Source organism: Meles meles, chromosome 19, assembly GCF_922984935.1.
Source record: "Meles meles chromosome 19, mMelMel3.1 paternal haplotype, whole genome shotgun sequence".
In the NCBI taxonomy this organism is placed as follows: Eukaryota; Metazoa; Chordata; class Mammalia; order Carnivora; family Mustelidae; genus Meles; species Meles meles.
In genome coordinates this window covers 9318581-9333591 of record NC_060084.1, presented here as the reverse complement: position 1 = coordinate 9333591, position 15011 = coordinate 9318581, and the positions used below count along the sequence as shown (strand labels likewise).

General features: G+C 46.1%; 1 protein-coding gene across 9 annotated transcripts in view; it reads left to right on the top strand.

Moving 5' to 3' along the window:
• The window catches only part of WWOX (WW domain containing oxidoreductase), a 937277-nt gene that overhangs the window by 41207 nt on the left and 881059 nt on the right, over nt 1-15011 (top strand). For all 9 annotated transcript variants that reach the window (XM_045988929.1, XM_045988932.1, XM_045988931.1 and 6 more), the window contains exon 5: nt 8759-8865. In XM_045988929.1, coding sequence (XP_045844885.1) covers nt 8759-8865 — 107 coding nt within the window. The remainder of the gene's footprint in view (nt 1-8758; nt 8866-15011) is intronic.

The window sequence follows — 15011 nt, the reverse complement described above, 5'->3', positions numbered from 1 at the left end:
GTTTGGCTTAGATCACACAAATGCCAAAAATGGAAACATATGTCACGAGAGACGTAAAGAACACACATCAGATTCTGTCGGTCAGTGGAACAAGATACAGAAGAGTCAGCAGTTGGGCAGGTGAGGGGTGTTCCCAACTGGATTTTTCCTGCCCTCAGGGGGCTCCTGCAAGTGTGGGGCTTGAACTCACCTGCCCTGGACTCAGGCCACCACACCTCCTGTTTGTCCTTTGACGTTGTGAGTGCCGCGCCTCTGGGCTGCTGGTTTGGTCAGTGGTGCGATGCTGACAGTGACATGTCGGAGCGTTGCTGTGAAGAGCACCTCAGAATTTCAGCACATATTCCTGAAGCCCCTGGCACGGCAGCCCCCGGCACGGCACTCCCACGTCCTCCTCGCCTTCTTCTTTGGTCCTTCTCTAAAAACCGGCATGCTCAGAAATACAGTAGGCCTGTTCTCTTCCTTTCTCACTTGTCTTGCTCTTTCTCTGTTAAAATTTGTGAAGGCCTATAAGTGATCAGTTAGATACATTCTGTCATTCCTTTGTAGTGTCTTACTCATATACACATGTGTGCTAAAAATGGAAGTAGCATCTGTGTGTGCACACGCAGGTGAGTCTTCCCAGCCCCCGAGTGATCGCTCACGCGCTCGGGAGGTCAGTGTTAGCACATACGTAGTAGACACACACCTGCGTTCCCTTCGTGTGCCCCCGAGGGGATCACCCGTGCATGCCGTCCTGCACTTTGATTTCTTTTTTTCTTCATAATGGAACAGGAGATGTTCCCTTGTCTTTCCATCTCGGGTCACCTGGTTCTGCTGGACGACAGCACGGCCCTTGGCTCTGGACGCACCATGTGCTTCAGTTAACAGAGGGGAACGTCTGGATGGGTTCCCATTTTTTGGCTGTTGCAAGCGATGCTTGTTGAATGCTCCTGTGGCATGTTGGCTCATGTGGGCAAGTGTATTTGTAGGACTTGTGTCTGGATGGGGAAGAACTGGGTGAAAGGGTGTGGCCATGTACACTTGGATGGAGATAGCCCAGTTGCCCCCAAAGATGTTGAGTCACTTTGTATTCCACTCTCCTGCTCCCCCACCATTAATACATGTGGTGGCCTGTTTCGCTGGCACCCTGGCCTGCACGGACCCCGCTCCGTTGAGGTGCCCGTACTAAGTCTGTCTTCACTGGGCTGCCTAGGGCCATGTTAATTGCAATCTCTTTGGGCACTTTTCTCTCTGTGATTCCTAACACACAGGAATCGGACGCACTGTCACTGGCAGGTCGGATGAGAACGTCCTTAGCCAGCCCAGCAGCACCACAAGTAGGCAGCCTGGGTCCGTCTTGCCTCCTGAGAGATCCCAGGTAGTCACTTGGAATTGATTGTTTAGTTTTAAGAAAAGTTCCGGCCTCAGCATTGTACTGCCCCAAACGCCTGGCCATATATCAAGAAGATAGCCCACGTGAACGGCTGTTCCCTACCTCTGGATCCCTATCTCTCGAATTGGTGTCTGTCTTTGGTAGATACTTATATTCGAGGCCTGTTGATCTTGTGAGGGGTGTTTAGGAGGCTCTGTGTGGGACTTGTTGCCAGCTGTGTATAAGACACACATTTAAAAGCAGGGCTGGTTATGACTTATTTTCCTCTGGAGAGGCCTGGATAGTCTTGTGATTTATTAAGAGCGGGCACTTGCAGCGAGGACGGAGGGAATGTGATTTCTGACTCTTTGGAACTCAAAGCTACAGAACTGAAATGGTGTGGAAGGTAAATGCGCTCGATCAGGCGGGTCAGGCAGCCACATAACCAGCGGTGTGGGTTATCCCGTCCCTGCACTCGCGGCGTTGACCTCTCAGTGGTGGCCACTGTGTGTCCTCAGACTTGTCGGAGACACCCTCAGAGCATTCGATGTCAGCGTCACAGTGAGCACTGAGTCACCGTAACTTCATTTAGGTGAATCAGGGTTTAGGAAGTATGGTCCTCGTCCTTAGAGGGAGGATGTGGGAGATGCTGAATGCCGTGGTTTATTAACGCGAAAATTGTCCCCAAATTTGAATTTTCCCCAAATTTAACTCAGGTTGAAAGATAGGCTTCTCTTCTTGTTCTGTACCTGATGGTAGAGCTCCAGGCAGGGGGAGTTGGCCGGTGCTGGAATGTTCCACAACTTGTTGATTCCTTCCTCAAGATTGCTTTAGTGATGTGTTGGGGGGTGGGGATCACCATCTTCCTGGCCTTTTAATTGTGTGCAGTTACAAGTAACATTTGTCTCCAGCGTTTCTCAATTATAAATTAATAATAACAACCCATTAGAAATTATGCGTGTTGTAAGCCCCAACTCCTTTGGGCATCTTAATAAAAATGATAATTAAAACCATAATTTACAGTAAATGGGGACACTGCCCAAGTAAATCCACAATATGGAGAAAATTAAAAAAACTCAAACCAGAAGGAGCCTTCCTAGCACCAGGGAAAGAACTGGCCTTGTTCTTAGCTCCTACTTGATTGGGAGCTTTGTTGGGACTTGGTTCCCACCGTGATGTCCTTTGTGCCTGTGGAATCTGTGACTCTGTCCCCACCTATCTGTCCCGCCGGTGAGTCTCACCAACTGCGGTCACCTGCTCCCTCTGCCCCCTCCACCACCACACGCAAACCCAGTCCTCCTTCGTAGTCAGTGCCTGGGTCAGCCAACCAGTGGCCGGCCTCTCACGTGGCCAGGCTCAGTGGCCAGCCTCTCGTGTGGCCAGGCTGGCGTCTTTGGAGACTTGGGGTGCCCCCTCAGACTGATACTCAGGAGGTCATCAGACTTTGGAGAGGTTTGCTTCCCAAATCATTTTCTCGTTTTTCTCTTAGCTGTTCAGCCTCAGAGGGCACCCATTCCCTCGGCTGGTCCCAAGCTTCAGTGTCTTCAGCACAGCCACCTTCTGCATGACCACCAGAGGCATCTTAAATAGAATAGTAATGACTGCAACTATTTAATATGTGTCGCTGTCCACCACGTAATTGTCGAGTTAGAACTACTGCGAGCAGTTACTGTCACAGCGCTGCTCCCTGCTGCCTGCCACGGTCCCACAGTTTCTGCTTGTCAGACTTGGCGTTCGTGTCCCGCCTGGTTGCCTGTTCTTCCTTTACACGGGCCCCTCGCCAGGCCACGATCTTGTCTTGCCGTGCACCCAGCCTTTCTTTTTCATGTCCTCTGGTCATAGCATAGCTCCTGCCCCCAGTTTCTGCTGCTGCTCAGTGGCATTTGGGAAATGCCAAGAAGGTGGGTCTTAAAACGTGTCCAGATATCCCAGTTCCTGTGGGTCTCCGAGTTGTCCCTGCATCTCCTTGTGTAGGATAGAGCACGGCCGCCAGGCCTTCCATGGGGTAGCTGGTGTCCTGATCTTCTCATGCTTGACCGAGTGGGGCTTGACAGGGTTTCAGTCAAATCTTGAGCAGGGCGGCGTTACACATTTTTTGAGGTGTGACCATCTGGATGTGAAAATTCTTACGGTGGCGGTTTTGTGGCAAGGCTGGAGCATTGTTTAGTGTGAATGTCAGCTGTTTAATGGATGGCTCGGCATCAGGTGCCTGCAGTGGTCTGGCAGGTGAAGTCAGCAGTGTGGGTGGTGACGGTGGCCGACAGGAGGGCACAGACCCTGACTCTCGCCGGTAGCGGCAGTGGGATGGGGGCCCAGTGTGGCCACTTGTGTGCTTTTTCAGAGCTGTTGGACGTCCACCCTCAGATAGGTAATCTGGGTTTTTAATGCTGGTCACTAGTTCCTGTGAGGAGAGAAGGGAGGAAGAGAGGGTGGGAAGTGGAAGGGAGGAGGACGGAAGCAGAGAGAAGGACAGAGGGAAACAATGTTGGAGCTAAACAAAACAGGCCGTGGTTTGATTCTTCCTGTGATCACCAGTCTGTAACCGCCATTCTTTAGAATGAAAGCTTGTGTGAGAAAAACGGGTATTTAATATTTTGGCGGGGGATATGTTTTCCCTCTTACGGTACTTTAATGTTTCTATGCAAAGCTTAAAACCCGACAACGAGATATTAAACCTTGGTGGCCACTTAATCTTCCTGATCGGATCAGATGTAACAAGTGCTAGGAAACAGATGATGCCCGTTGTTTTAGAATGTCTTCTGTTTTCTTTCTATTATTGGCTTTAAATATTCTTCTGGACACACTCGCCACCTCCATGCAGTTACGCCGGTTCAATTTAAACATTGTCATAAAGTTAATTTTTTATAAGATGAATCAGGTTATTAAATTTAGTAAACCATTGCCTTTATTATTTTGCACAAACTTTGGCACTCTGCAGAATTGGCTCAGCACTACTACATTTAGCTAATTAAACTGGTCATCAGCCGTGGAATTAGGAGCATGAGGGATGCTATTCTCATGAGCTTTTCCAAGACTTTAGCAGTAGGTAGCATTATTAAACTTCCTTTTCTTTTTCTTTCTTTCTTTCTTTTCTTTCGTTTCCTTTCCTCTCTCTTTTCTTTTTTTTCCCCATAAAACTCCACACTCTGGAGCTATGGTTTACTGTGAGAGTGTCATTGTCCTTCCTGTTCCACCTTCATCTTTTGAAATATCCATGCTTTGGTTTTGGCTCCAAAGGCACTTGTAAAGGATAAGAAAATGGAGCTGCTCTCACAGCTTTTGAAAGGAGACCCGCAGCATGGAACGCATTGCTCAGCTAAGGGAAGACCGAAGAGCCAGAGCGTCATTTTACACGACTCGGATAGAGGGAGTGAGCCCCAGCAGCAGCCGGGGATTCCGTGAAACTGAGAGGGTGCTACCTTGCGGCTGCCGCCCGCCGCTGTCATCATGTTGGGCGCCTTCCTTTCCTTAATAAAAAGTCCTTTGCTGTATGTCATTTTGTCAACTGAGATAGCATGACTTAAACAGGTGTGTTTGGGAAGATAAACTTTGATAGGAAACGGGCATGCTCTTCCCCACAGATTTCTAGGTAGCGTCATTAAAAAACACGGTGAGCCCCATTTTTGCAGGATCTTCATATTTATTCATTATTTTAAAAAGGGCCATCAGTGTTGTTTGTTTGTTGTTGCCAGAGGGCTGTCAGTGGTGTTTGAAATGACTTGGATTGTTTTGTTGCAGTCTGGAGTTGTAGCCTATTAACAACCATTCGTTCCTTTGGCAGGTATTTGTTGAATCCTACTGGGTGTTCCTTCATCCCGTGGGACACAGGGATCAAAAAGGCCCACATTATAAGGAGTTTGTAGTTAAACTGGTAAATGGAGCCCGGGGTCAGCCAGGCCCTGCATCGTCTCCGTGCCCTCTCGGTCCCTTAGAAGGATGGTTGCTCATTAAAGACCAAGCATTGTGTCTGCCATCTTTCCCATCAGCATTTTTTTTTAATACTCTCTGATGAAAAGATGATGAAAATATTCCTGATCATTGCTCCGACCTGGACATTTCAGAGGGACGTGGAGCCCCCCATCTCCACAAGGTCTTGTGGGAGTGCAGGGGAAGTCATTTTGGGGCACTTCGCATTCCTTCCACGTGGCTGTCAGCATTTCATTGGTCTGACTGATGTAGCACATCGTGAGCAAGACGCCGTCCTGTGCCTGCCCCCATCCAGTTTCGGAATGGCTGGGCTACCAAACTGGTAGTTTACTTCTTTCTCTTTTCCCCAAATGATGTAGGTGCTTCTTGCCAATGGTGGTGAGTGGTGTAATTGGCATCACGGATCAAAATTAGTAAACTCAAGGTTATTGTCTTCTTGCTCCATGACTCAAAGATACAGGCTTCAATGAACTTTCACTACATAGACCAAGGAGGTTGCAAACCGATAGAGATGTTAAGTATTTTAGACTTGAAATCCTTTGGACATCATATTAGAATTAGATTCAGGTATAGGATGTTGTCCTTAGATAATGATGAGTGAATATCTTGGGATAGAGAACTTGGCATCGTCGGAAAAATAACTCAAGTGTATCTCAACAGTGAAGTTCCCATGCATTCCGGACCCAGTGTCCACACAAACAGAATGGTGGCTGTTGTGGGTCATTTCCTTAAATTCTGGTTGATGTTAAAGCTAGTCAGCTCTTGGGCTGCTGCTGGGCGCAGATCGGGGAGAGAGTGTTAATTTTCAGTCATACTGAGTGTGCTATGTCTGATAGGTCATGCAAGTCAGAGAGGAGACACAGGACTTTACACGAAAGATTTTGGAAAGAATGGGAATTAACATTTGTTTTCCACCTACTATTGTTCTATTGGGCTCCTAGTGTTTACTACTTACTCTTCATTTTAAGAAAAAGTCTCTGAGTTTCTGATGGGTTAAAGGCGTAACTCACTGCTTATAATTAGCTAGAGCTGGGGTCGACCTCCTGACTTTGGTGTCAAACTCCTGACTTTGAGTTTCCCACTGTGCTGTGCTGGCTTCCCCTGAGAGCTCGTTTATAAAAATAGACTGGCCTCCATGAAGATTAGATACATGGAAGATAGGAGGGAATGAATTTTGCTAGACTCTTTCACGTGGCAGTCTCAGTAAAATAATGGTACTCTGATTTTTCGTGTATCTTGGAAATAGTTGTCTGTGGTCATTGGACGTGGCTTTAGCTGAACTGCATTGCTGCTCCCTCTAGTAGGACTGACTCATTTGTTGTGGTGTACTCCGTGTGGTCTCCCACACAGCTTACAAGAAAAGACGTGCCTTAGAGCAGCGATGTGGGGTTCTGGCTCTCAAGTTAGATTTCATTAGAGTTCTGGTTGTTCCACATCTTTGCCAACATTTGGTCTGGTCATCTAAAAAAAGTTTGTTTGTTTGTTTGTTTGTTTTTTAATTTTAGCCATTGTAGTAATGGGTATGTAATAGTATCGCATTGTATTTTTAAAATTTTTTTACTACGTTTTTCATCTCATTGTATCTTTGATTTACATTTCTCTAATGACTAAAGCGTTTTTAGGCTTACAAAATGTTGGCTTTTTCTTCTTTTTCTATTTTTTTTTAAGATTTTATTTATTTACTTGACAGAGAGACAGCAAGAGAGGGAACATAAGCAAGGGGAGTGGGAGAGGGAGGAGCAGGTTTCCCACTGAGCAGGGAGCCTAATGGGGGGCTCGATCCCAGGACTCTAGGATCATGACCTGAGCCGAAGGCAGACGGTTAACAACTGAGCCACCTAGGTGCCCCTTCTTCTTTCTCTATTATTATGGGGAAGAAATTTTGGAAGATCGGTGTTTTTATTTTCTTAAACGTTTGGTAGCCTTTCTGTTAAAAAAAACAGATCCAAATCCAGAGTTTTCATTTTGAGGCCTTTCTTTAAATACAGAATTTTTCTTAGATTATGCACTATTACTATCTACAGAGTAATTCTGCTATGTATTCCAAAACTTACTTATAAACTACTATTGTTGTCATTTCGATTTTACCATAAACTTACCATTTGTGTTACTTTGTTACTTTCTGCACCTCCTGATTTCCTCCTGCTTGAAGAGAATCCTTGAATGTATCCCCTAGTTCAGGTCTGCGCATAGCTGGTCACATAGCCTCTTAGCTTTTTGTTTGTCTGGTTTGGTTTATTTAAAAATTTGTTCACCTCGGGGCACCTGGGTGGCTCAGTGGGTTAAAGCCTCTGCCTTCAGCTCGGGTCATGATCCCAGGGTCCTGGGATCGAGCCCCGCATTGGGCTCTCTGCTCCGCAGGGAGCCTGCTTCTTCCCTTCTTTCTCTCTCTTTCTACTTGTGATCTGTCTGTCAGGTGAATAAATAAAATCTTTAAATAAATTAAAATAAAAATTTGTCCACCTATATTTTTGAGGAATACTTGCTCTGGGGATGCCAAAGCCGGCTCATCTCTCTTGGCTTTTCTGCTTTTCCAGTCCGCCCCCCCGCGCCCCCTCCCCGGGGGCAAATCCTCACTTATAATGTCCCTCTGATGCCTTCAAGGCTGTGTGTGTGCACGTGTGTAGGTTTTGTCCAGCTCTTCTCATTGCTCCCAGTGGGAGGGTGGCCACCGTTGTGGGATGTGTGTAGCACAGCACAGAGCACATCACACAGAACATAGTAAACATGTATGTTTATTTTCCTTTTCAGGCTGGTTTTTTCTTATTAGACTGTGAGCTCTTGAAAGGCAGTGGCCATATCTAAGTCCTTATATGTCCTTAGTCCTTATATTACACACACACACACACACATATATATATATATATATATTTTAAGATTTTATTTATTTATTTGACAGAGATCACAAGTAGGCAGAGAGGCAGGCAGGGAGAGAGGGAGAAGCAGGCTCCCTGCTGAGCAGAGAGCCTGATGCAGGGCTCGATCCCAGGACCCTGAGATCATGACCTGAGCCGAAGGCAGAGGCTTAACCCCCTCCCCGAGCCATCCAGGCGCCCCCCCCCCCCCCTTACTCTTTATTTAACACAGATCTGCTCATCAGGCAGTGGTTATATATGACAGACTGTGCTGTGGGCTCTTCTGTGGTTTTTCCTATATCTTTGGGGATGGTGTGTTCCTGGGCTAGGTTTTCTCAACCTCAACAGTGTTGACACTTATTGCCAGATGATTCTTTGTTGGGGGGATTGTGCTTTGTAAGGTATTTTTTGCACCCCTGACCCTTACATACTAGATGCCAGTAGCACCCTGTCCCCAGTTGTGACCACTGAAAATGTCTCTAGACATTTGCACCTGTCTACCAGGGGACAGATGCCTCTGGCTGAGAGTCCCTCTGGTAGTGCGTGTGGTGCTCAGTAAAGGCCGTTCAGCTGAGTCAATGTTTTGCATTGTGTTTTCTAATGTTGACTTTCCTTTAAACCGTAGGGTTTGAAACTGCCAAATCTTTTGCCCTCCATGGTGCCCATGTGATCCTCGCCTGTAGGAATATGACAAGGGCCAGTGAAGCTGTGTCACAGATTTTAGGAGAATGGGTAAGTAAACCCTTGACCATTTTTTTTTAATTGTCAGACACACATGCTGGGATAAACACATGGAGGTTTTAGTGCAGTGCATAAAGTTTATTGCTCTTGGAATAACGTTTTCTTTATTTTTAAAGTCATACTCATTTTGTTTATTTTATGAATGAAAGGACAAGCAGGCCTGTTAGCCACACATTGTTTATGGTTCATTGTCAATGTCATCAGCTTTATTAGTCAGAGGCTTGAGAATGTTTACTCATTCAGCTCATTTATTAAGAAAATAAAATGTGGTTAATGCCCATGCATGCAGCTAAGAGTTTGTTATGCTTATGGTTTTTAGGATTAGGAAGCGGCAGGCTTTAACCCCATCTCTGTTTTTTACTTTTTACTCTTCTCTCTCTGTGCGGATGTTGGTGCTGGTAAGTCTGCGCACAAACATTTATTGAGGGCCTGAAGTCCTCTTGAGGCTGAGGACATAGCATATCAGACAGAACAAAATCCCTGCCCTCCCTTGGGCTTTACTTCCTACATATGGAGAAATGGACTGTAAGGGATTATTTAACATACTGCCAGGTTGTTATAAATGCAGTGAAGCGTGGTAAAGCAGAGAGAGGGATGAACAGTTACAATGTGGGCTATTTTACTTGGGGTACTTAGCAGAGAACCATCTGAAGTGGTGGCATTTCATATGAGACTTGACTGAAGTAAAGTGGCAAGCTACGCCAGTGTCCGGGGACATGGTTTCTAAGCGGTGGGAACAGCATGTGCCGAGGCACAGAAGTAGGAGTGTGCCTGGAGGATTCAGGATCAGCACGGAAGCCTGTGTGGCTAGAGCCAGATGGCAGGGCTGGAGGTGAAAGGTGCTGCGGGGGTGTCCCTACGGCCTCAGAGCCGGTGAGGAAGGAGGCAGCAGGGGGTCTGATCTAGAGAATGGCCCGGGTCAGTCACTTTTGTAGAACGGTCGCTGGGCTTTGGCGTGAAGTATAGACTGTGTTCATTTATTTGCTTGTCATTTATTCACATGTTTACAATGTGAACCCTGTCGTGGGTACTAGGGGATATACTGTCTCTGTAGAGCTTTCAGCCCAGAGCGGAAATCAGGTTTAACCAAAGACACAGAAACATCAATGTGAACTTGGAATGGTGTTACTATGTACTAGGAAGTACCTAGTACCCAGTACTCCAAAAGCGGTGATAAGGCCTGGAGCTGGGGGACATTTGGAGTCTCTGAGAAGGAAACGACTGAGCTAAGATCTCAGGAAAGACCTGGGGGAGGACAGAGAAGGTCAGACTGGGCAGAGGGAATGGGCCGTGTGCATGGCCCTGGGAGGAAGAGGGGGATATGGAGGAGGAGACCCTCCAGTGGCTGGGAGCAGAGCATAGAGGACGTTGCACAATCCTTTCCAAGGCTGTCTTTGTTTTCTTACTTTTTTTTTTTTTTTAAGATTTATTTATTTATTTACTTGAAAGAGAGAGAGAGAGAACAAGAGCAGGAGGGGTAGATCAATGGTCAGAGAGAATCTAAAGCCCCACACTGAATGCTGAGCCCGACAGGGGGGCTCAATCTCAGGACCCTGAGATCACAATCTAAGCCAAAACCAAGAGTCAGACATGCCACCCAGGCACACCCCCTCCTTTTTTTTCTTTTTTTTAAATTAAAGATGTCTTCATTTTCTGACACTGTAGAAGATTTCTTGCCATTGGAAGAAACAGACTGTGATTCCTTTAGGAGAATGTCTGGTGTTCTAAGCTAAAAAGTGATCAAAGTTAAGAAAAGGAAGATTTGTTCTGCTTTTTTATAGTATATTTCAAATTCAGTATATATTTCAAACGAGCCCTTGTCTTGAGTTCAAGGTTCTTTATTTTCAGTTAAATAAACAAGAAAATATATGGGGCCTATTTACTTCTGCTGGTCTTAGTATCTCTTTAAGACTTAAGTTTAATCACCTGTGTTAGGAGATGTAGTCATCACCTTCAGAGATGTACAAGGTGAACAGATGGTAACAGAGGGTCTGAATCTTCAAACAGGCCGGTGAAGGTAGAAAATAAAAACTAAAAGCCCCTCCCAGTCCTTCTCTTGGAAGGTAAATATTATTAACCATTTCTTTTATCTCCTAGCAGACATACACATGTTGTTACATACTTCGATTTTTTTTCCACTTAATACTGTTTGGAGATCTTTTCTTATCAGTCATGTAGGTCCACCTCATTTTTCGTTGCCGTATAATCTCCATCATGTGCTTATGCTCCAACTTATCTGAGCAGTTTCCCTTTCAGTGGACCTTTAGGTTGTTGGCATTGTTTTGCTATTCCAAGTGATACTTTTTTTTTTTTTAAAGATTTTATTTATTTATTTGACAGAGAGAGATCACAAGTAGATAGAGAGGCAGGCAGAGAGAGAGAGGGAAGCAGGCTCCCTGCTGAGCAGAGAGCCCGATGCGGGACTCGATCCCAGGACCCTGAGATCATGACCTGAGCCGAAGGCAGCGGCTTAACCCACTGAGCCACCCAGGTGCCCCCCAAGTGATACTTTCTTAAAATTCAGTCTCCATATTTTCACCCCAAATTGGGTATAAACTTTGCTGTGGTGAGCATTCTTCAAATGTGCTTTCATGAGTGACACAGGGCAGAGTCTTAGCAGTGGACCCATTGATTTAAAGTGTGTTTGTATTTACAGTTTTATTAGCAGCTTCCCAGTTGTCATCTAGGAGGATTGTAGCGGTTTCTATCCCCGCTGTCAATGTGGAAGACGAGGGTTATCTAGCGACAGTGTCAGACCTGTCACATTTTGCCCATATAATGTTATACTTAAATTGGGAAAAATGGAATTCAGTGGCCCTAGTGATATCGTAAGAACCATGTTGTACAATGATACGAATATTTAAGGCAGTCTTGGAAGGTAATACTAAAACACAAATGTTTATGCATTTTAAAAATTGTCTTCTTGCTTCTTTATATATAAGCACAGGTACATCTGTCTTAAACCCATGATAACCGTTGTTTGAGGCAGAGAGGCAGGAGGCCCTTGGTGTTCCCTATTTACCTGTGGGGCCTCAGCAAACCTTTCAGTCTGTTTTCTCACCTCTGACAAAGAAGGTTCAGTGGTAGGAGCATAAAGACATGCCATTTAGTTTCTCTTTCTTGCATTTGAGGCCATACTTGGGTCTCTGGGAGTCGCTTTCAGATGCCACATGCATCCTTGCCTGCTTTCGTTCTGTAGTACCAGTCACTTGACGTCATCTGGTCAGCAGTGCTCTCAGAGAAAGAGTTACTCCAAAATATTCACTGCCAGACGCATGAGTTAAGGAAATGGAAACAAAAACAAAACTAATACTCGCATGGCGTTTCAGACATTTAAATCAAATTTTGTAGGTTGTGGACTAATCTCTTTATCACATCTCATCTGTTCGCTTGTTCTCTGTGAGCACCATTATACCATTTCCTCATCCCCCTAGATTATGATTACGGAAGCTCAAATGTAGGACCAAAAGCCATTTCGAATCGTTGCACCATCACCATAGTGCCGAGTGTGTGCGAACCTGCCTTTGTGATCCGCGTGGAGCTGCCCTCACTACCCCAGCGTCGGCGCGTGCTGGGCTGGCTTCCTTCAGCCCTTCCTTACCCCATCTCTGTGCCGGGACTTACTCTGGCACATCATTAAATACCACCTTCTTGTGTTTCTCAAGGTCAATTTGATTGACTCTGGTTTTTCCAGCTGCTAGCCAGCTTGAGCATGTTCATACTTTATCTGGGATGAAGCCTCTCAGTAGCAGAGCCGGGAAGGTACTGCAGCATATTGGCGCCTCACGGGAGACTCTCAAAATGATCCAAAGTTTTTTGTTGCAGCAAAAGCTCACTCTGAGGTCTGTGGGCCATTTGGCTTAGTGTTGGCTCGTGTGTGCCAGGGCTCTGTGGGCATTCTCAGCTTGGCTCTGGAGTTGGAGTTCATGCCTCCTTCCCCAACTTGTTCTTCCCTGCCTGGTCTTTCCTTCCCTGCCTTCACGGCCCATTCTAGAACTACCATGTTCCAGAACATTCATGTCTGCCTCCAAGCCGGTGGGACATTATTCTCACGCTCACCACGGGGCATCTAACAACCACCCTTCATCGAGTCCCTGTCATGTGCTCTCCCCTGGGTGAGGCATTTCATAGCCCTGTTCAGGCAATGCGAAGCCTGGTTGTCTCCTTTTTACAGAAGAGCCATGGGAGGGCTCAGAGGGTGAAGGGACCCTCCCAGAGTCACACAGCTGATGAGCCCAGAGGCAGGTTTCTGGCACAGTTGGTTCCTCTGGCTTCCAAAGTGAAAGTCTGTCTACTTCATGGCCTGGCTTTTCTACCACATTCAGCATCATGCATGTTCATGAACCTTTCAGGCTTTGCTTTCAGCATTGTTAGTTGCTGTTTGAGGGATTAATTTCAGGATTAACCCTAATTTCTCACAGGAAGCAACACCCATGTACCTTATTATTCTAAGCCATCCCTTTTCATTCAAGACATCCTTTACAGAGTTCTCAAACCAGTTTTGGGGGAATCTGGCTATTTAGTAAAATACAACTTAAATGAAAACACATTCCATATGGAATTTTATTAAAAGCCTATATGTAATTATGACTACTAATAATTATTTCATGGGGAAATGCCCTCCTGCTGTGATGTTTTGGATGCTTGGAAGTTAGTAATAAGAATCGAAAACAATTAAAATTGGAGATCATGGACAATATCGAAGTAAACTACCCTCTTAAAAGGCCAAACCATTTAGCATAGTTTAAAGAGGAGGGAAGGGAGGGAGACCCCTCATTCCCCAACTGTATTTAAATGAAGAACCTCTGGAACTGGTGCTCAGTACCTGTGTTGTTAAGCAGTCCTTTAGGAGGACGTGACCTACCTCATTCACCGCCGTAAGTGGATTATGGACCACTTCTTTGGTCTTCTATGGTCTTCTCTTTCTAAGATGAGCACCTAATTTTTCCCGAAGCATGGCAACAAGCCCATATGGCTGGCTGCGTAGGACGTTTACTTTCCTGTTTTCAGGATGGGGTGGATTCTCTTTTATTTAGCAGCACTGTCTGGCTGTCAGGAGTCCATGTGAGTTCTCTACATTTGGGGCACTGATAGATGTGTCTGAGTGCCTCCTGTGCTGTGCGGTTGATACTTTCCTTTCCTCCGTAAGTATTTATCCAAGGCAAGTTCCGTTCCTGTGTTTATGGAGGTATGGCCCGTCCCACTCTCCATTCTGAAATCTGAGGACCTCCAGAGGTATCGTATGCAAAGAACAATAGTTGATCAGGTATCAAAATGCATTTTATAAACAGCCACAACAAATCCAGCAACCCGCTGTAGAGCTCTCCGAAGGCCCAAGAGGGGGCTCCCACTTCCTCTCACTTCTCTCACCTTGTTACCATTCCTGAGTTTCAGATTCTTAAAACTGGAAATGAAGCGTCTCGTCCTGGGGAGCAAGGAGGTTGAATAGAGCTAAAGGAGCTGGGCCTGAGGTCACCGGCCTACCCACCTATTGTGTGCAGGATCAAACGGGCCGTGGCTAGGGTTGCTGGAGGGATCAAAAGAATGGGGGAGGCCAGCCTGCCTCACGTGTGCAAGGCCCTTACTCAATCTGCTTATCACTTAAAAGACTTCACATGTAGGGGCTGCCCATTATTGAAATGTGGGACCCAATGAATATTCAGAAGCTCTGGCATCTACTAGAGATGGAGATAACCAACGAGGTCAGGTGGGCAGAAGTGGCCTGGTCTGAGAAGAGGGGCTGGCTGATGGCCCTCCCTTGGAGTTATTATGTGACCCACTCCTTATTCCTCAGAATGTGGCTTGGACCTATTCCTCTATCATAAGGGAGGAGTGGCTCAACTATGTTTAGTTTGGTGGGAAACTTTGGTCTCCAAGGAAGACTTCAAGCCCATGCTTTTCTAACTTCTGCTTTTATTTGGCCTAGACTTCAGGTCTTACTAGAGACTGGTTAGGACAACATGCCCTTGGCCAGGAGGATGCAGCCGGGATCCATCTCAGCTGCTCTCATTTTCTCATGGGTATTTTAGCCAAGATTCCCAAGAGGTCTAGAGAAGGCAGGCTGAGTGGTCTTCAGGATACCTCCTGGGCAGATAGCCCTTGGTGGGGTAGATCATCTCCAGCTGATGGCCATTGCT